The sequence below is a fragment of the Silurus meridionalis genome, chromosome 13 (assembly GCF_014805685.1).
Source record: "Silurus meridionalis isolate SWU-2019-XX chromosome 13, ASM1480568v1, whole genome shotgun sequence".
NCBI classification, from domain to species: domain Eukaryota; kingdom Metazoa; phylum Chordata; class Actinopteri; order Siluriformes; family Siluridae; genus Silurus; species Silurus meridionalis.
The window spans coordinates 10,715,854-10,736,318 of NC_060896.1; the positions used below are offsets into that span (position 1 = coordinate 10,715,854).

The 20,465-nt window shown below is 37.6% G+C and overlaps 2 protein-coding genes across 4 annotated transcripts; both read right to left on the reverse strand.

The window, feature by feature from the left end:
- Positions 1-234: 234 nt before the first annotated feature.
- selenoo1 (selenoprotein O1) lies at positions 235-8,235 on the reverse strand. 2 transcript variants are annotated; one of them, XR_006927648.1, is made up of 10 exons: positions 7,484-8,235; positions 6,060-6,263; positions 5,727-5,904; positions 4,754-4,884; positions 4,129-4,406; positions 3,757-3,925; positions 1,511-1,696; positions 1,053-1,209; positions 621-958; positions 235-582 (listed from the first exon to the last, which is right to left on the reverse strand). XR_006927648.1 is itself a non-coding variant. In XM_046864229.1 (9 exons), exons 1-9 carry the CDS (start codon positions 8,032-8,034, stop codon positions 728-730), a joined length of 2,085 nt encoding a protein of 694 aa, XP_046720185.1. In that variant the 5' UTR covers positions 8,035-8,235; the 3' UTR covers positions 235-727. The 2 variants fall into 2 exon arrangements, 1 of the variants encoding a protein (XP_046720185.1); XM_046864229.1 differs by having other exon boundaries at positions 235-958.
- Positions 8,236-9,393: 1,158 nt separating this feature from the next.
- Positions 9,394-16,841, reverse strand: trabd (TraB domain containing). Of its 2 annotated transcripts, none has more exons than XM_046864236.1 (10): positions 16,743-16,841; positions 15,855-15,912; positions 14,233-14,290; positions 13,956-14,122; positions 11,822-11,962; positions 11,619-11,729; positions 11,295-11,434; positions 10,899-11,071; positions 10,245-10,341; positions 9,394-10,160 (listed from the first exon to the last, which is right to left on the reverse strand). In XM_046864236.1, the coding sequence occupies exons 2-10, from the start codon at positions 15,876-15,878 to the stop codon at positions 9,992-9,994; spliced, it is 1,080 nt and encodes a 359-aa protein (XP_046720192.1). In that variant the 5' UTR covers positions 15,879-15,912; positions 16,743-16,841; the 3' UTR covers positions 9,394-9,991. The 2 variants fall into 2 exon arrangements, with proteins under 2 accessions (XP_046720192.1, XP_046720193.1); XM_046864237.1 differs by lacking the exon at positions 16,743-16,841 and adding an exon at positions 16,002-16,715.
- Between the last annotated feature and the right edge of the window lie 3,624 nt (positions 16,842-20,465).

The following is a 20,465-nucleotide window of genomic DNA, read 5'->3' on the forward strand; positions in this document are numbered from 1 at the left end:
ATCAGTTTATAAGCCTTCAAAATAAAGTAAAATTCAAATAAAATGACACCATAAAGTATCAAAGATAGAACAAAATGTGTCGCATTTTCTTAGGCAGATGATTTTTTTGAATTTTCTGTTTATTTTATTAAAATAATTATGAACGTAAGCAATGTCTCTTGTTAGACCACTTTCGTCAGTGCTCCTTACAATTATTGTTCAACACCCAAAGGTCAAGAAACCTGTGATCAGATCTAAAGTAACCATAAACCTTTTATTCCAGCATAAAGATCATTTGCATATTATTAATCATTAATAAAGTGATTGCATATTGATATTACAGACATGTGTTTACAGACTACAAATATTACAGAATTGTGCGCTTACATTTTGGAGTTTATATACAGCTCCCAGAGTGCTTTAAGATAATTGTTTGCTCACACAAATATGAAAAAACATACACTCGCTGTCTTTCTTTAACACTCTATAATACACTCTATTCTTCACATGGTACTAAAACCTCTGTCTTTCAGACTAAGACCTGTCTTTCAGACTAGTGGTCAAAGTCATCATTTAAACCTGTCATTTATAATAAAATCTTTTTTTTTTGGCCGATATACGTTTTTAATATCGGCCATTATTTTTTTTGTATATTGTTAAACTGGTTGACAGGATTTTAGTACCTCAAATAGCCTTCATAGACAGATGACCAGAGAGGAGAACCTCTGGCCTACTAGTCCTGAAGGCTTTAGGATGATCAGGTGACAGAGAGTTTAGCAGCCCAGGCTGGGGGCTTGCTGTCATAAGACACAATCACTCTGTTCTCTGCTCCTGCATAATCCTCCTCAGCCTCTCTCTGCCGCTCTTCTTCATTGCTCTCTCGTGCCTCCTCTGATCTTTGTCTTTCCATCCAGCCTGGCTGTTCCAATTCCTCCTGTGTGCAAAATGGCTTCTCCAGCACTTTCAGAACTCTCTGAACCTGGTAACCCAATCAGAGGAATTTCAATTCATTTCAGAAAAATAGACTTTTCAGTATTGACCATCCGAAAATGTGAATATAATAAAAGCTTAACCTCAGAAAAGTCGCCATTCTCCGCTGCTTCTATTGCATTCTGGGCGATGTAATTTCGAAGCACTACACGAGGATTGGTGCTGTCCATCACATGCACTCTCTTCTCTTGCACCACCTTCACATCACACACTCCTTCACACTCACGAGCAAGCCGCTGCCTGAAAGCAAGAATAGAAAAACATGTAAATATGGCGTAAATGAATAAATCTTGGGCTGATAATAAAAATAATAATAATAACAATAAGCAACAAATTCTAAGAATGTGTTTTAACTAAATCCTAAAGGGACCACAAACACCTCCATTTTGTTTGTTCTGGCTTTCTACCATCTGCTATTACTCATAAAACCCCTGAGTTTTTTGTCATTCGGGTTTCTAAGCAACCTGTTGTTGCTGATCACAAACAAGGCTCTGTATGATTGCATAGATAGCACTGAATGCCTCCTCATCCCTGTCTGCACCTGTACTGTTTAATCCAAGAGGTCCATTCCTCTGTCTGTTTGGTTTTCAGGTCTGTCTCTGTGCTTTCCAACAGTTCCTTTAACCTAGAAAGCTTCTCCAGCTGCCGGGCCAATGTCCTCTGATCTGACAACATGCCGAACAACGCAGGGTTACTCTGGGCCAAGGAGAGCAGCATTGAGAACTCACTGTGGGGGAAAAAAACATGACCAATTGAAACCACACAATGTTTCAAATATGAATGATCAACTTCTTGAATGCAATATTATGAGTATGAAAACAGAGTATATATAAGTTTATGTTTATAGTATTAAGCAGATGACCATATCCAATGCAGCTTACATTCATCTTATTTACCCAACTGAGCAGTTAAATGTTAAGAGCCTTGCTCAAGGGCAAAACAGTGGCAGTTTAGTGGTGCAGGAACTTGAACTTATGATCTTCCGATCAGACGTCCAATGTCTTAACCACTGAGCTTCTACTTCCTCATTTAATATTGTATATACTATAAAATGTATAGGTATATATTATAATCAGTACCTACTATAATGTACCTTCCTAGACCTGGAAGCATTTTTTTTACTTAGTCCGTTTAAATATTATAATTAATGTAACTTAAAGCAGGTGCTTTATCAAAACATTTACTATTGTAACAGAGGAATAAAAAATTTTTATACTTTGTCAAATATATACAAATTAAACACAGGTTGTGTTTAGATCAAAAGTGAACAGATTTTTTAATTTAGCCAAAAGTTCAATACAATTTGTAAAAAATTGGGGTAACTTTTCTGAACCGAAAAATCCTAAAGCTTTGTATACAACATACCACATTTTGATTGTTTAAGTGGATTTCCAAGAGTGCTTATATTTATAATAACCACACAGACGTTTCACTGTGTGCATCACTCCTCTCCTCTTTGTTCACCACATAACATCCCACTTCCCATTTAAAAACTGTTCCTACAGTAGAGTAAGGGATGTCATCAGTGGACATAGAAAATAATACCTTTCAGAAATATTTATTTAAATATATAAGCAATATAAAAAAATACATTTGCTTTGAAAAATATTGCTTACTGGTTTCCCCCTAAATTGAAAAGAAAGAAGTTCAAAGCTGCTATTTAATTATATAGTTAAATGAATAAACTTCATTACACCTTGATCAGAGCATGACGAGTGTGTAAAGAAATCACAGACGTCAAGCAAGGCTTTAGACATCTCAGCAAACTCATTGTTTTTCTTCTTCTTCTTTCGCCACAGTGGCTCATCCGTCTCCATACTCCCCCGTCCTCTACAGCTGCCGCTTTTAAACCAACTACCTGCATGTCTTCCCTCACCACATCCATAAACCTCCTATTTGGCCTTCCTCTTTTCCTCCTTCCTGGTGGCTCCATTCTCAGCATTCTCCTACCGATATACCCCATGTCCCTCCTCTGCACATCCTACAAATGTCCTACATGCGATGTCCCTCTAATAAACTCATTTCTAATCCTGTCCATCGTCGTCACTCCCAACAAAAACCCCAACTTCTTCAGCTCTGCTACCTCCAGCTCCACCCTGCCTGCACTCTTTTCTTCACTTCTCTAACACACTCTTCATTACTTTGCACTGTTGACCCCAGGTACCTGATCTCCTCCACCTTCTCCACCTCTTCTCCCTGCAACCGCACCACTCCACTGCCCTCCCTCTCATTCACACACATGTACACTGTCTTACTCCTACTGACTTTCATTCCCCTTCTCTCCAGCACGTACCTCCACCTCTACAGGCTCTTCTTAACCTGCTCCCTACTCTCACCACAAATCACAATATCATCCACAAACATCATAGTCTTGTCTGACCTCATCCGTCAACCTGTCCATCACCACTGCAAGCAGGAAATTTTCTTGTTTTATAAAAGTATCAGTGCATGGTCATTAAAATCATCAGGATGGAATAAGATGAAATGAGCATGGACTTTTTAAAAGCCGAAAGTTTGAGGCATTAAATGTTGCTAATGCCAGGGGTTGTCGGTCACTTTGATCTGTTATTCAATATTTTGGTGGTCTGCATGTATATTGCATTTGTACAAAGTAATTTGTTCAATTCTATTAGCACCTTTGAAAACTGTCACCTAAAACCCAATTATTTTTCTTTTGTATGTATATGGTAGCTACAAAAAAGGTCACTATACCATAAAAAAAAAAAACAAGCATCTACCTATTTGTAAATAATATCACAAAATCATTAAAAGTGAAATCTGCATTACCGTGGATCCATACTAGGCTTGTTGGCAGCCTTTAACTCCTCTAGGGAGGCACATTGCTGCAAGAGAAGTTCTGTGGCCCGTTTGACAACTTCACTATCCTCCACTGCCTCTCCTTCTGCAGGACATGAGATCTGACTCAAACAGCGAAACGTGCTGGTAAAGTCGGCTCCTGAAAAGTCACAAAGAACAGAAAATCTTTCAGTATGGGACACAGTCCAAAATATATAGCTTAAAGTCATTCTGGACTAGTTTATCTAGCTGTAGTGAGATAGCGTGACTGGACAGTGTACCACTAATCTGAATGGCTCATGAAAAAATTAATTGACCTTAAGGTAAGAAGTTAAAGCCTGCCTAGGTCTTTTTACTCCCTACCCGTGTTGTGCATTGTCTGCATTAGGCTTGTGATGAGAATCTCATCCTCTGGTTCCTCTTTCCTCAGCAAGCCCAGTTTCCTTCTCATATTGCTCAAGTAGAATGTGTTGAAAAGAGGAGTGTACTCCTCCAGCACAGCCTGAGCCCGGTCTGGGGGCAGATTTGGGTTTAAAGCTTCTGCTAGCCGAGCCAGGTTCCAACGACAGATTTCTGGCTGGGCCTGATATGAGTAACGTCCAGAATTATCAGAGGCATTGCAGATGAACTCTGGGTCAAAGCTTTGAAAGGGAAGAAATGGGGACTGATGTTAACTTTCTGCTGTTAAGCTGCATGGATTGTGATAAAAAGAAAATACATACGTACATAAACACTCAGGTAAACTAATTAAAATGTAGCCCTTGTTTTGGCAGATATTTATGCAGAAAAAAAAAATTTAAATACCAATTACGGCCCAAAACCTGCAAGACAAGACTGTTTTTATTTATTTATTTTTTCTCTTAACGGTCAGCAGAAACCCTGAACAAATCAGTTAATATAGTGTTGTTTATTTTAAGCAGAATATTGTTCATTAAAAAGTTCAAACAAGACAATGATTACATCCATGTAGCACTATATAATCTCATACCGGTCCATGAAGCCAAATGGTCCATAGTCCAGTGTAAGCCCCAGAATGCTCATATTATCAGTATTGAGGACTCCATGACAAAATCCCACACACTGCCATTGAGCCACAAGTTTGGCTGTTCTTAGCATCACCTACAACAGAAAAAAAAAGCATGAACAAACTGGAATAGTGTCTAGTAATGCTTCTAGTGAGTTTTTCTCTGTTAATTACTCAGTGATTTGCCTTAAAGCATATTATTCAATAAAAACATTCAGGTAAAACACAATGAAACGGAAGATGTTGCTTCTCATTTGTGACAGGAGGACAACGTGCCACAACAAAAAGCACAAACCCTTACTAACAAAATACAAGCAATAGTTCCTGACTTCACATCAAAGGAAAATGTCATTCCCTGATGAACTGCATTTCTATTTCATTAGAGCATCGCAGTTCCACAGAGAAACGCAGTGTATATTCAAAGCTCTAAACAATACTCAGGGTGTGGTTGTAATAAATCAAAGGGATGGGCGCGATTTACGTGTCTAAATTGTGTCTAAATATGTCTAAAGAAATTACACCTGGACCTATGAGTAGCGCATGCTAATCATTTCTGAATTTCACAATCCAACACACATTAGCCAAGATGTGATCTAGTTGATGGCAAAATGTTTATACTAGGTGGATTAATTAGATTAACAAGATGGACATTTTTTTTTTTAGAACCCTGAACACACAGGTGCTGTATTTAAAAATAAATAAAAATGAGAAAAAAAATATTTAAATTACGCAAATTGTGCAAGAACACACAGCTTATAGCTGAAACAGTGCACACTAAGTTCCTGTTAAGGACACAGCCATGATGTACATCATAAGCCTGGTCATTTAGTAGATACGGACTAAATAGTGCATTCAAGCTTTCACCTTTCTGGTGTACAAGCTTATGCATTTAACATTTCTCCACCCATTATAAATGTTTATTAAGTTTATTAAATACCTCTCTAAAGAAGGTGGTGTTTCTCTCCACTGGGTCCAAGTGGCTCTGATGGATTTCTGGGTAGAATGTTTCAATGACATAATCCAGCATCTGAGTTCGTATCTCGTTATATCCATAGCTGGGGCCTTGCCGGCCTGTAAATTCATCTTCCTGTTTGAAAATCTCAAATGAACCAAACCTACATAAGGACAAGACAACAAGCTCTCAGTCATTAATCGGGCACCCCAACCTCACAAAATAATAAACACTCTACTAAAAGGTACTGATCTGCTAATAAATAATAATCTCTTTAAAGCATAGTCATAAAAACGTTCAGCATGAGACGGCACTGACCTGATGAAGGTAGGAGCAATGCGTAACACCACTGAGCATCTCTCCATGCGTGGGTTGCCATCATAAAACACATCTCTCATGACCTGCGAGTCCGAGGTCACAACAGAGCCAGCACGGGTGGTAGGAATCCCAAGGGCAAATACAGCTTCGCTGCACAAGAACTCACGGATGCTGGAGCGCAAGACTTTACGTCCATCTGCTTGCCTGAGTAGAGAGAGAGTTAGAGAGAGAAAGAAAGAGATACAGAGAAGGAGAAATCTGGTATGATATCTGATATTAGAAATGCTGAGCTAAAATCATTTATTCATTCACTCATTTACTTGCAGACAGAAAAACAGCCAGATATTCATTCTTATTCCACAGTACAGGTTCTCAGCAGAGAAATGCTGTTACAATATTGTGCATTTGCGGTTGATTAGTAACATTTAAAACAGAAAACCTACAATAGTATAATGGTGGTACAGAGAGCAAAGTATAGGACACTTTCTGTATAATACAAAAAAATAAAAATCACTTTTTCAAATGTAGCCCTTGTCAAAGATTCTTACATTTGCAACACAAGTGACTGTCCACTTGCTGTCTATATATAAACACTGTTTTCCAGAGTGACATACAAAAGTGACTAAAACAACAGTGGTTCAGTAGGTTCAGACTTAAGATACCATCAGCCTAAAACTCAGATGAGAGGAATCATAGCACACACTTTTAAAATAATAAACAAGGACAAAACAAACAGGGGAAAAAGGTGCTAGTTGAAGTGTTTCAGGAAGAGGTTTGTCTTCACCCGTCATTTGAAAATGACATCTAGGGAAAGTTCATTTTACCACCTCAGCTCCAGAGAAGATTCTAGATCAGGGGTCACCAACATGGTAGCCCGCAAGGACCACATGAGTAGCCCGTGGGCCTTTTCTAAAAAATAGCTGTTTCCTACTTTGTTAAATCATTGTTTATAATTATTATGAGAAATCATTAACATGATCAGTGTCTTCACATAGATGAATATCATTTAATTATTAATAATAACACATAATAAAATGGTAAATTGAGCAAATTTGTTATTTCAGATCAAACTGATTACAGTTGGTCTAGATGTATTCCTACATCCTACATGACACAATATGTTTTACCCCTACTTTCTCCAGTTTCCTCCCACCTTCTAATAATATGCCAGGTGGTGAACTGTGTACGTTAAGAGGTCTAGGATGGAATGCGTGTGACAGTTTGTGTGCTAGACAGAGGTCTCCTCATCATGGATATGTTTAAGTCTCACACCCGAGACTTGTCTCGGATCCACCCAGAACCTGAGCAGTTACTAAAGATGAATGAAGGAATAATCATTTTAACCTCGATCATCAGTCGTATGAAGTCGTGCATCCATATAAATAACTGCGGCGAACAATATTAAATATCCTTGGAAAATCTACCTGGAATAAGGAGTGAGTCCAGAGCCCTTCAGCTGGATCTCCCAGCGCTTGCTGGGGTTTTCCTTTAGCAGGTCAGGACTCTGATCAGCTGGAGCTTTCACTTCACCCAGATAGCACGCCGCTCCGTCGCCCAGCTGCCCCGCGAAGTTACCGAACTGGTGTCCGCAGTAGCAGTGGGCTGCGGGCTCGGAGCCTGGTATCACCCTGGAGCCGCTTAGGTACTCAGCTGCCATGGGGTCATTTATCACCTCGTCCGCGCTGAGTCCAAGCAGTGCCAAGGCGGGACCGGACACGGCCACGAAGCGGGGTTTTTGCAGCGGCTGCGGCTTCACTCTGGAGAAACATGCGCCGCGGACTGTCCTCACTCCCGGGGCCTCCGACTCCTCCACAGGCAGCTTCCTTAGCACCACATTATCGAAGTCCAGACCCTCGAGCGGGGAACGACTCGCCGCGATCGCTGTGCCCATGCTGTCCACTGAAGAAAACCTCAACATCACCGACCTGGAGATGGAAACCTGAGATCGTATTAGACGAAGCGCACTGACAGCCATGAACCGACTGCCTCCTGCTAGAGTTAAATCCAAAACACATGCGCCATCTTAAAGGAATTAAAACGGAAAGCAGACAGGACCAAAAAAGCACAAGGTTATTAAATAGAGCACTACATAGGGCGCAGGTGTTGTTATGTAATATTCAAGAGTAGTGCCTTCTTGTAGGGTAGACAGCCATTTGTATTTTGACAGACTGGAAATCCGGTCCGCCTTTATTATTGGTCCCTCTAGAAGCACACTTATAGGAACCAATGTTTATTCAATCTGATCAATGTTGTTTGCCTAAAATCCGACAAATCACGGCACATTGATGTTTTGCAACCCCTGCTAAAGATACATGCAACCAACATTTTTACTAGTAGAAATGTTTATTTCAGATATCCAAAAAAAGTGGAAAATTGTGCAACTTGTACCATTTTAGCCTAAAATTCACTATTGGAGCTGTAACACCATAGCTGGTCAAACTAGGGAGAAGCCAAAGGAGCAAAATTAGGCATGCTTTCTCTCCTTGTCACTCAGTGAAACCTGCCAATCATGTGCATCGGTGACGTTTCCAGTGCAGTGTGTTTTACTGCACTGCAGCATGAGCAGTAGTTCAATAATATGTTGTTGTCGGCTTTATGTTTTACAGGATGAAATTCCACTTCAGTTGTATGATAGGGAGAGAAAATTGTGAAAATCAAATGGTAAAAATCCCACCTATGCTCATTTATATTTTGGTACACTACATAATATGGAAAATTATAGGGGTGCATATTTATGCATGGTGTAATGGCAAGAGTGATACTGCTTACCAAAAACCTTTAATGGACTGCAATCATGACTACAGTACAGACTAACAGTACATGTTAGATTAAATACCATACATTTATTATGATTTAATGGAAAGTGACTAAATCAAACAGGTCAATTTGTGTTTCTTAGCCCTTTTTTAAGTAACTTGATGGAAGGCACTTGTCAGATAATCGGGACATTACTTCACCTCAAGCTAACACATCACTCTGCACACTTCTTTCTTTTAACCCACACTGTATAGAGTACAACAGGTGCTGCATTAGTGCTTCAGTAGTCTCATATGCTCTGCCCACAGAGGTCTTGTCAGTGAAATCATCCTTCAACAATATTGCCATATTTGTCACCAATGCAAGATGTATTTTCCCATGAAAACAGAAATGATCAAGTATAGAAATATGTGACAATTGTCTAACTAATAAGAATTAAATACCCCCAGACAAAACATTCCCTTACATTTAAAGAAACAGCATTTACAACAGATGCATGAACACTGCAGTATTCACTTCATGGTAATCCTTCAAACTTCTTTTAAAAAAGAAAGAATGCTTTGGTAAAAAAATCATATTAGAGTATGGAATTTGTGCATTTATTTTTACTTAATAAAATTATGAAAAGTTTAATTCCGTTATAGTATGAATGGTAGAATTGAAAATTTGCTGCATCACACGTGCTTAAATCAATGCTCACAGGTTGCGCATAAAATCTCTTTCAAACTATAATACATTGGAGATTTTATATTGCATATTTAATATATGGCCCTGCTACCCAAATGTAGATAGACTCAAAGGCATTCAGTATTTTCACACTTTTGTCTTTCCATAATATCATTTAAAATGTAGGAACAAAATCCAAAGAGAGTAAACATGCTGTACTGAATTGTATACAGTACTGTCATGTATTAAAGTATACGAAAAAAAAAAAAAGATAAAGGACAAAAGGAAGTACTGTTCATGGTTTTTGGCAGTACAGCTCCATGTTTGCAGGAGTGCAAAGTTAAGACAGAGGAGATGACTGTGGGCTGCTCCAAGTTCCCCCATTCCAAAATTCCAGTTTTGTTTAAAGAGCATGAGGTATCTCATACCATTTATCTGCCCCTTCTCTCATCTTAAGGCAATAGGTGTTCAGCGTAATACAATGTTCAGTCTTTTCTGAAGGTCTAGGGTCAGGCAGGAGGCGGTCGTATATTCTCCAGCGATCGGACAGCAGGTATGGAGAGAAACGCCCTTCCCAGACACCTTCCAGCACGGTAACAGGCATATCCCAAAACACCAAACAGGGCCCCTTTGAACATAGTACGCAACACCCAGCCAAATCGAGACGGTGGTGCCACACTGCAGAAAAAACATCAAATGAGACAAGTGATAATAGTTATGCAATGAGCACAGGGCAGATTGGATAACATTCAAAATACATACCTCATGATCTCGGGAATATTGAGCTCTTTGTCCCAGTTTTTCTCAATTCCAGGAACATGGCCCATTCCAACCACTCCCACTACTACAGCAGGCACTTCTGTAAATATATACAACAGGTCTAAGATGTTTTCTACCAAAAGTTTACATCAGCATGCATATAATACATTCTAAAACTAAAAATGTACATTCTAAAACACTTCATTTTTTTAGTGCTTGTCCAACACAAATTAATAAATATTTAAATGACAACCAATATAAAAGAATATTACTATTATCGAAAATGAGTATTGGCTCTTACTAAAAAAATATATAGCTAAAAATATATCAAAGAAAAGTTTATGTAATCAAGCTGTAGTAAATTCAGGATGAATCATGAAATAAAGTCAGTTCCTTCAAGCAATAATAATTGTTGTTAAAGAGGGGGTCTCACTGGTCCATTTAAATTAAATGCAGTTTTAACCTGCTATTGGGTTCTGATAATTGTTAACAGACTGGTTACTTGAATTGCATGAGTTTAATCTAAATCTCAATACCTCAAGGAAAGTAAATGCATGAAATTTCATGCATTAATCAATTTTTTTCCCCTAACAAATGCGTTCTGTGTAAGAAAGAAAAAATTCAGTAAAGCCAGGTAGGGGCATGTGTATTACTCACTCTGGCCATTAGGTGGCGACTCAACGCAGCGAGCAGCCTGCCTGAGTGTGTGGGTGAGGTAGATGTCTCGCTCTGCAACGATGGTGCGGTGCAATGCGGGAAACTCGCCAATCATCTCTGACATTGTCTGTTCCAGCAGATCCTTCTGTTTGCATTTTTCGACATCCTCTTTGCTGATGTGCAAACAAATATTACACCACATACTCAAACGCCAAATAAAAAACTTGGTCAGGAAAAAGCATTAATGGTTAAATACATGGCAGTGCAAGCTTGGTGTATATTATCCATATATTCACTTATACAGGAAAAATATAGAAAAATACCCATTATTTACAACTTTAGATCTTTACAGACTGTCTATATAAAAGCAGGGTTTTAAAGTGAGGCTGCGGGTACCTGATGGGGTCAGACAGGAAGCACAAGCCCCAGGCAAGCCGAGCTTTCTGCCACAAGCTAAGAGCAGCAATGGCACGTTTGAACGTCACTGGGATTGGCCTGTCCCCGAGATGAAACTTACAGAAAGGGACTTTGCCTGCCTGTATAAGAGGAGGACATTTTTTGTTGTGATTTGAGTGCCAACTTTACAAATAAACAAAATCAAGCAGCATTCAATATTAACAAAAAAAAAACAAAAAAAAAAAACCACCATTAGCGGTCTCCGATAGAATCAGCAATTTGTGTGAATGAGAGATAACTGTGTGGGCATGGGCCTATGCCAACCTCTTTGAAGGCTTCTCTAAATTCTCCTCCAGGCGCCATTCCCAGCTGCTCAGTGATATGAGCGGAGACTTTTAGCAGCAGTATCTGCATGAGGCCTGACATCATGCCATTCTGGTGAAGCAAAACAAAGCAAAGTAGGAGAGTAAGTGGATAAGACACATGTTATGATTCGAGAGACACCACAGTCTTGCTTTATAGCTCACCTGTTTGATAGCCTGCTGGACCTTCTCCAGATTGATGTCCTTGGCCTCCTTGAGCAGTGTTTTTTCGTCCATTTTTAGCATGGACACTCTGTACTGGCACAGCTCCACCACCACCACGTCCGGCTGCACTGCACGGATTGTCTAAAATAAAATAAAATAAAGCACACAAATGAGTAAACTGTCAAGAGGTCTAGATTTTGCTATTCAGAACTCTTGTGAAAACCTTTGGCCTGAAGTCCACATGCACAGAAGAATATTAATACACTTAAAATTTGAACAAAGCATTTCACTGCATGTCGTACCCTGTATGTATGTGTATGTGACAAATAAAATTTGATTTGAAAATATTTTGCATGAAAATTTTCAAAAATGGCATTATCTGTTTTTTGCCAGAAAAAAAAAAAAATGTATATCTACTGCTGTTTTTTAAAAAACTGCTGTTTTGCACAATGATTATGTTGAAAAATAACTCAATGGAGAATAATATATTTATATACACACACCAATAAGGATACATAGGATACACCAAAGCATAAAGATATGATTAAAACTTACCAGGTATAACATTATGACATTATAACATTATGAGAAATAAAGTGAATAACTGATTATTTGTTCATCATGACACCTGTTAGTGTGTGGGATATAAGCAAGTGAACATTTTGTCCTCAAAGTTGATGTGTGAGAAGCAGGATGAATGCGTAAGCGTAAGGATTTAAGTGAGTTTGGGCCAAATTGTAGACGACTGGGTCTGAGCATCTACAAAGCTGCAGCTCTTGCAGGGGTGTTCCTGGTCTGCAGTGGTCAGTATCTATCAAAAATGATCCCAGGAAGAAACAGTGGTGAACCAGTGACAGAGTCACGGGCCGCCGAGGCTCATTGATGCCCGTGGGGAGTGAAGGCTGGCCCGTGTAGTCGAATCCAACAGACGAGCTCCTGTATATCAAATTGCTGAAGAGGTTAATGCTGTTGATGCCAACAAATCAGGACTATTTTGGCAGCAAAATAGGGACCAACACAATATAAGGCAGGTGGCCATAATGGTATGCCTGTTCAGTGTACATGGGCTAGTATGGAAGATTGTGAGTGTTCTGCTGTAGAGCTTTCACCTCAAACTTATTGAATACCTTTAAGATGAATTGGATCACTGAATGCACCCCAGACCTCCTCACTCTAATCATTAAATGCGCACAAATCTCAACAAGCAAATTCCAAAAGCTCAATCTAGTGGCACATAATCTAGTTCTCAAAGAGTAGAGTGTAATGTTATTAAAACAGCAAATGGGGACTAAATGTGGACCATATACTATAGCATTACACAGCAGTCTGTTTGATATAAATTCTATTTAAATCTTCTTCTTTCGACTGCTCTCATTAGGGGTGGCAAAAGCGGATCATCCGTCTCCATACCCCCGTCCTCTACATCTGTCTCTTTCAAACCAGCTACCTGTATGTCTTCCCTCACCACATGTATAAACCTCCTCCTAGTCCTTCCTCTTTTCCTCCTTCCTATTGGCTCCATCCTCAGCATTCTTCTATCGATTTATATAAATTCTAATCAAATATATGTAAAAAAAAAAAAAAAAACACCACCACAGTGCTATATATATTTGCATTGACAATTACATTAAGCTTTATTTGCTTAGTAGTATTGTGCCTGCTATGTCTGCATTTAGATTTCAAAAACATGTACAATACAAAGAAGCCTTCCGTCTGTTCAACCAGGTAATCACCACACTTAACCACGACAGAACCATATTCAAACAAGAAGTTAATTCTAGTCGATCAAGGCTGATACACTGTATGTGATTAATGGCACCAGTAAATCATGATTAATATTAATGTTGAAGCAATTGTTCTCCTGCTATTATTTTGATTATACTGATTTATTCCCTTAAAACATGATAAATAAGAATCTCATACACTGGCTGCAGTGTGCTCCTCCAGTGGAGTGCTCTTCTAATAAAAGTGTTATCTGTATTTAATTAAATTCTAACTAGCAAACAGCAATCTACATTTCTAAAACGATCATAAGACGATGATTTTCCTTGACGAGTCAGTGAATAAAGTCTTTAATTTAGAGCAGGCTGACAGTTTGGCGTCTTCACTCGTTTAGAAGTTTTAAGACTCTCACCGTAGTTACATCTTTCTTGCTGCTGTCGCTGAAGTGAGCCGTGCCCACCAGATAGACCACGCTGCCCTCCGGCGTAGTTAGCCGAGCCACGGTGTCGGGTAGTTCAGGGTTGGTCTGTCTCCTCTGGGCCCGCATCTGCCACAGCACCTCGACCGCCTCCATGTCCGCTACATAGAGAGAGAGCAAGGCATCAATGGAAGCTTCCGAAACATATTTATTGTATCAAATATTTCTTGTGCATTTGGTACTTGAATTTAGTAAAAGAACAAAATCTCACAGAGTTCAAGTGAATAGCGATGCAGTGCGTCATCCTCTGATAAACCAACAGATTCCTCCTATATACAAGTAGGAAAAATATTAATAAAATGTCAAAATTAAACTTACATTAAAATGGGCTTAAACAAATGTTCCATCATAGCACATCTATACACAGTGTCACTCAGTGTTGTTTATCAGTTTAACAATTTACTAAATAAGGATTATGACAGTCCATAGCACAGGGTTCAAGTTGCACTTATAAACTTATAAATCAAGAGCACTAGACAACAACATAATGGAAGCACTAAACAGTACTGCACTGTGGTATTTTGGGAACTGCAATGAAAATCACCTAGCTCATTGTTATAATATATTATTGTAATATAAAATACAAATAATAATAATGCAAAGAAGAATGTAGACCTGTAAATAGATATTCATGCACAACGTATCATTGCCAACATCAATGCCAATGTGCAATAGGATCAGATCTGTGAAACCATAGTTTTAAGGCCAGGTTTAATAATAAGCTCACTAGAACAAAAAAAAGCCATGCTTATTAACATAGAAGCGTTAAGGTTACTGTAATCTAGATTATTTCATGCTGGCAGAGGCAACTATCTACAGTAAGTTAGAAAACATTTTTTTATTAGTAGTCAGATAATATAAGTGCAGGAGGGTCTTAATTTATAAAAATTTGTACATAAGCATGCAGGATTCGTGCAACATTTTGCAGAAGTGAGTGAAACGACAGAATTACGAAAACTTAGTTTATAGTTTTAGTGTGCATGTGTAAATATACATACATACATACATACACACATTATATTAGGGATATCAAAATGAATGGCACTAATTTTATTAACGTGTGATTAATTCAGCGCACATTTCTGTTTATATAACAAATATGTCATTAAATATAAAAAAAGCTAAATTAAAACCCTCAACGCTACACACATTTATTCATGATGTCCTTTTGTTAATCAGATAAAAAGAAAATTATAAATATTTATTTTTAATTACTAAAAACAGTTGTTTTACTGATGCACCAAGTCTCAAATCAAGCACCAAAATCCGCCATGGTGCACACATCCGGCAATTAAAAGCAAAAATGCCCCTTGGTGTCAAATTAAGTAATTTAAAACTCCAAAACATTTACAAGAGTATTTTTATGAGCTGTCCTGTCACCTGAAAATTTAAACAGGCCTGTCTGTTTGAGCAACTGGTTTTATAGAAAGAGAAGTAATGTAACCTGATATTTCTATTTTTTTTTTTCATGTGTCTAATAGACATGAAGAAGTTCTTTAAAAACCATCTATGACCTATGAAACATGTCTAAACTTCATGCACCGTGTTGAGTATGGTTTTACATATAATAAACATAAATTTTATCCTTTAACATTATTTTCATTAAGGAGCTAAGGAGCTATGCACTTCAAGTGTTATCCAAGTTGGGTGAATCACGTGATTTGACCTCTAGAACTAATTTCGAGCATATGCATCAAATGACTTGATGTGGCACAAATAGGGACACAAAAGAGAGACAATGTAATAGATATCACATAAAAACAAGCATATGCTCATCCCATTTATGTCCTATAAAAAGACCAATTGCAGTTACAAAAGTCCCTCCATTCTTACCTCTGAATTATTGTCCTGATCCATGAAGCGTGGTCAAATATAACTAATCCTCAGTTATCTAACAAAAAAAAAAACAGAGGTCAACTAATTACATATTTTTATACAAAAATTAGAGATTATACAATGCAACCCCTATGACAAACCTACCATCTGGATACCAAGACCACGTATGCGTTCTGTCATGGCTACTTTCCAAATCACTTCTCTATTGGAGTTACGGTGCACTAACTAGTGTGCAGGAGGAATTGTGTCATGCACTACTGAGTACACTCACTAAGGGAGTATTAGAGCCATTTGTGATCCGATGTCTATTTTATGTATGAAAGAGACTTCGTCTTGGCGAATATTTATCACAATAAATGTCCAAAATATCTAGTTTAAAGCAGGACCAGATATGATATTTTAACTAATATTTGGATATTTGGATGTCCGTTAGTCAGGAGCCCATTAGCTTCAGCTAGACTACCCAGGCTAGCTTGATAGCATCTGTGCAAAGCAAGCCAGCAATCTGCGTGATTTTCAGTGCACCACATATTATATGGGTTTATTGATTACTTTTTGGGGTATTTACACCCTATTAAAATCCTACTTCACGACTGTCAGCATGATGTTCGGTCCAAACACCTTAATGTTTGGAGGTAATCCATCCAACTAGCTTGCTGACCTAGCAGCTGTAGCTAGCGAGGAGCCTTTTCAGCTCTTTTCAGGTAGAGGGCTAGCTATCCAGCTAATCTGACTTATTAAACTCCTCCAGAGTTTCCGCAAAGTTTTTCAGATCACAAGATTCAATAAATATAAGGACAATAAATGGAAATTATGAACAATTAAGCGCAAAACTTAACAATAACGTTAATAAACCCGCAACAAAGGAGAAACGAATAAACTTACGTCAGACAGGTCTGAGGTTCCGCCCAGTAAAAGATTTCTGGGTATTGTAGTGTTCAATCCGAGTTCTAAAACGATTTACTGGCGAAGCTTCAATCTAATTCCGTCTGAAACATCTACAAGTTAGAAGTAAACCACTGTGAACACCAAAGCCTGTAAATAGCGTTGTGTAAATTAAAAAAACAACACAGAGATGTTTGTGGACCAACTGCCAACATACCCACATCCCTAATTTATAAGACAGTGGTGGGTGTACTTTCAGTAGCTGTTTTATCCAGGTAAACATTAAAACATTTCAAAATTGTTTCCAGTACATAGTGTGTACATCATTAAACCATTCCCATCAAAAGAAAGAAACTATCATGTAAACCTTGAATCCGGATCCATGATAATGTCCTAAAAAGGCCCTATTGGGGTCCAGTAGGTAACAACATGTGATCTACAAGTTTTACATTAGACCTTAATGGTAATGCAGATGACATACAACAAGTAGAAGACAATGAATAACTAGTAGAGACCCGAAAGGACCATTAGAGTTTCTGTTAAAATCAATATAATTCCAATTATGACTCTTTAAACTGTTTTATTAGGGTTTACGGTATATTGTTTTTATGTTTTGTTCATTTTGTTTTTAGCATTGAGGGTAGCAGTGGATTCAGAGAATATTTTGGGAGCCCTGCCCAGTACAAAGTATGAAAAACTCCATAGATGGAAACGTATTTAGTCGCAGGGCACTATGGAGCCACACATTCACATTGATTCACACCAAGGGGCAATTTGGTGTAGCCTCTCCACCTATTGGCATGTTTGGGGAGGAGAAAGGAGACAGGAGGAAATCTACACAGACCTGGGGAAAGCTTGTAGAGAAATCTGACACAGCCGCTAAACCCACTGTCTGCCCCAATTGCAATTAAGTTTAAATGAAATGTTGTGGAGGTCAAAAATGAAATTGTAACAATGACCAACAATTATTAAAGTGCAATTACTGTAGAAAACAGACACATTATAATCAGCTAAACTGTCGGTGTCTTATGTTAATCTCCCTCCAATAAGCAGCATTATCTCATAAAATATTACACAGGGTAGAAAACCAAAATAGGCTACAATTCTCCCCGAATCTTTACTAATAAAAGCAATCGGTTTTTATTTTTAAAGTGAATTCATGTGGCCACGATCATTAGCATTCGTGTATTGTATTGCCGCTTGTGTAAATCTCTGTGGCATGCATTTATCTCTTTAATTTTTTTTTTGGTAAAGGATAAATCTTTCATTAGGCACCAGAAGTTAAGTGTAAAGTTTTTCATAATGGTAACAAATTGTGTAATTAAAAAATTGCAATGTTAAAAGGATGGAATAATTAACAATAAACTGAAAATCACTGCCAATATTGTGTACCCATTACAAAGGAGATTTTTTTTTTTTTTAATTCCTAAAATGATTTCTGGATATTGTAGCATTCATAAATGATTACGCAAAATACTGTGTTGTGTGGCATTATAAGATGCATTTCAGCTTTAACATTATAGAATCATTTTTTGTAGGTACAATGAAATTTGTATATTGTGTGGCATATGTCTTTGATATGAACCATAGAAATTGACCTTCTCATTTTGCATTAATAATTAGTTTATATGGCTGGTTTGATTGGGTTACACATATACCTGATTTAATCTGAAGACAGCAAAAGTCAAAATAAGTCACAATCTAAAATAAAAAAAAAACTAATAAACAGACTAAGTGCACCAGGTGTTTTAAATGACACATTAGACAAAAAGACAGACAAAAAGTGTGTGTTTGTGTGTGAATGAAATATCTACTCCAACACCATTTTAATTTTGCTGTGCAATACACTACTGTTAACACTAACAGATTCATTTCAAGCTTTTGATTAGATATTAGACTGTATCCCTTTTATTTCATTAGACACAGTATGTGCTTCTAAAATAAGATCCCTGTTTACATTATACAATGCCCAGCCTTGTTTGGTTAGGCCTGTCAAAAACAATCAATAGACAATCATATGCTTGGTTAATTTTTATTTTCTTTAAAAGTATTATCTCTGTGACTACATAGCTACATCCAGAACATTTCTCAGTGATAATATGTCCCATCAAGTTTTGATAATCAGACCCAAGAAGTCTCTGTCTTCACTGTAATTAGTTTAGGTACAGTAAAAGTACCAGAGAACTGTCTGCAAAACAACAATCAAACCAATTTAAACTACAAATTATACCCTAAATGCAGGTGAGTGTGTCTGTGTGGTTTAATTTAAATACAGTAATAGACAGACAAGACAATCTAGGTGATGTTTATCATTATATCTTATATCTGATGAATGTAAGTGAATATGATCAACGTATCATGCAGCATACATTTTATTCAAACTAAGTTTTGTTTCTAATATTACCAGCTTGAAACTGGAAAACCTACTGGAATGGCAAAACTGAGTTTCTCTAGGATCTGTTGGTGCAGTATGAGGATGTCTTCACATTCATTTCAATCAAAAAAAATGTAATAAATAATAAAAAAAAAAAATACACGTCCATAAATAATTGGACATTGGACAGAAAGATTATAGCTTTAACACAGCTTTTGGAGTTGAAATGAAATGATATAACCTTAAAGTGCACACTTTCAGCTTAACTCTGAGTATATTTACATTCAAATCAGGTGAAATAACTTTTTATTTAGTCTTTAAATAACCAAAGGTAATTTGGAAAATTGGCCGCTCAGCTGTTTTATTGCCAGGTGTTTTATTCCCCCATAATTTCAGTTACAATTAAACCAATTAAATCTCTGGCATTGATTTTAAGTATGGCATTTGCATATAAAATCTGTTGCTGTTAACTCTCAATATAAAGTCCCAAGAGCTATTATAACTATTGAAGCCAGCCTTCATTGTGCTGACAAATTACAACAAACTAAAACAAACCTATCAGAGAGATAGCACCAACTTTATGTATGGCCAAATTAACTTATTGGTACAGTAATGGTCTAGAAGACCATGAAATACGTTTATAGTAAATCAAAATGATACAGAACAGCATTTAGAACAGACGAAGGACCCCTAACAGGAGACTGATGTATCTCTGTCAACAATTAAGAGACTATCAGAGTACACACAGAGGATTTATCATAAGCTATCAAGATATAAACCATTGGTAATCAATAAAAACAGTATGATCAGTTCAGGAGGAGTTTAACAAAAACATCTAAAAAACCCCTTCACATCTCAAACAACCTCTTCTGGATAGAGGAAAAAAAGATAAACTAAAGGAGATGCTCATGGCTGCCACTGGAATTGGTTTCCATTTATTAAGGATATTGTGACTGCTGACAAAAAAAGGAGGATGAATTCTTATGTGTTTAGGGCAGTCTTATCTGCTCAGATTTGGCCAAATGCTCCAAACTTCATCGCACTTTATACTGCAGATTTTTGTAAAGCACAGAACAATGGAATGTCATGCAATGGCCGTCAACCATCTGACCTGAATTCAACTGAGTGTGCACGCCAGCTACATTAGAGACCTGGCAGACCATTACTAAGTAAACCAAGGCGTCTAGTGATCTCAATAGTTTTCAGACAGACTGTAACCAATTATTAAAAATTACAATTTAATTTATAAGTATTTTAATTTGTCCGATTACTTTTGGTCTGTTAAAAGAAAGGGGGGGGGGCATATACAAAGTGCTGCAATTTTTATACACAATTTTGTTGTAAGTAAC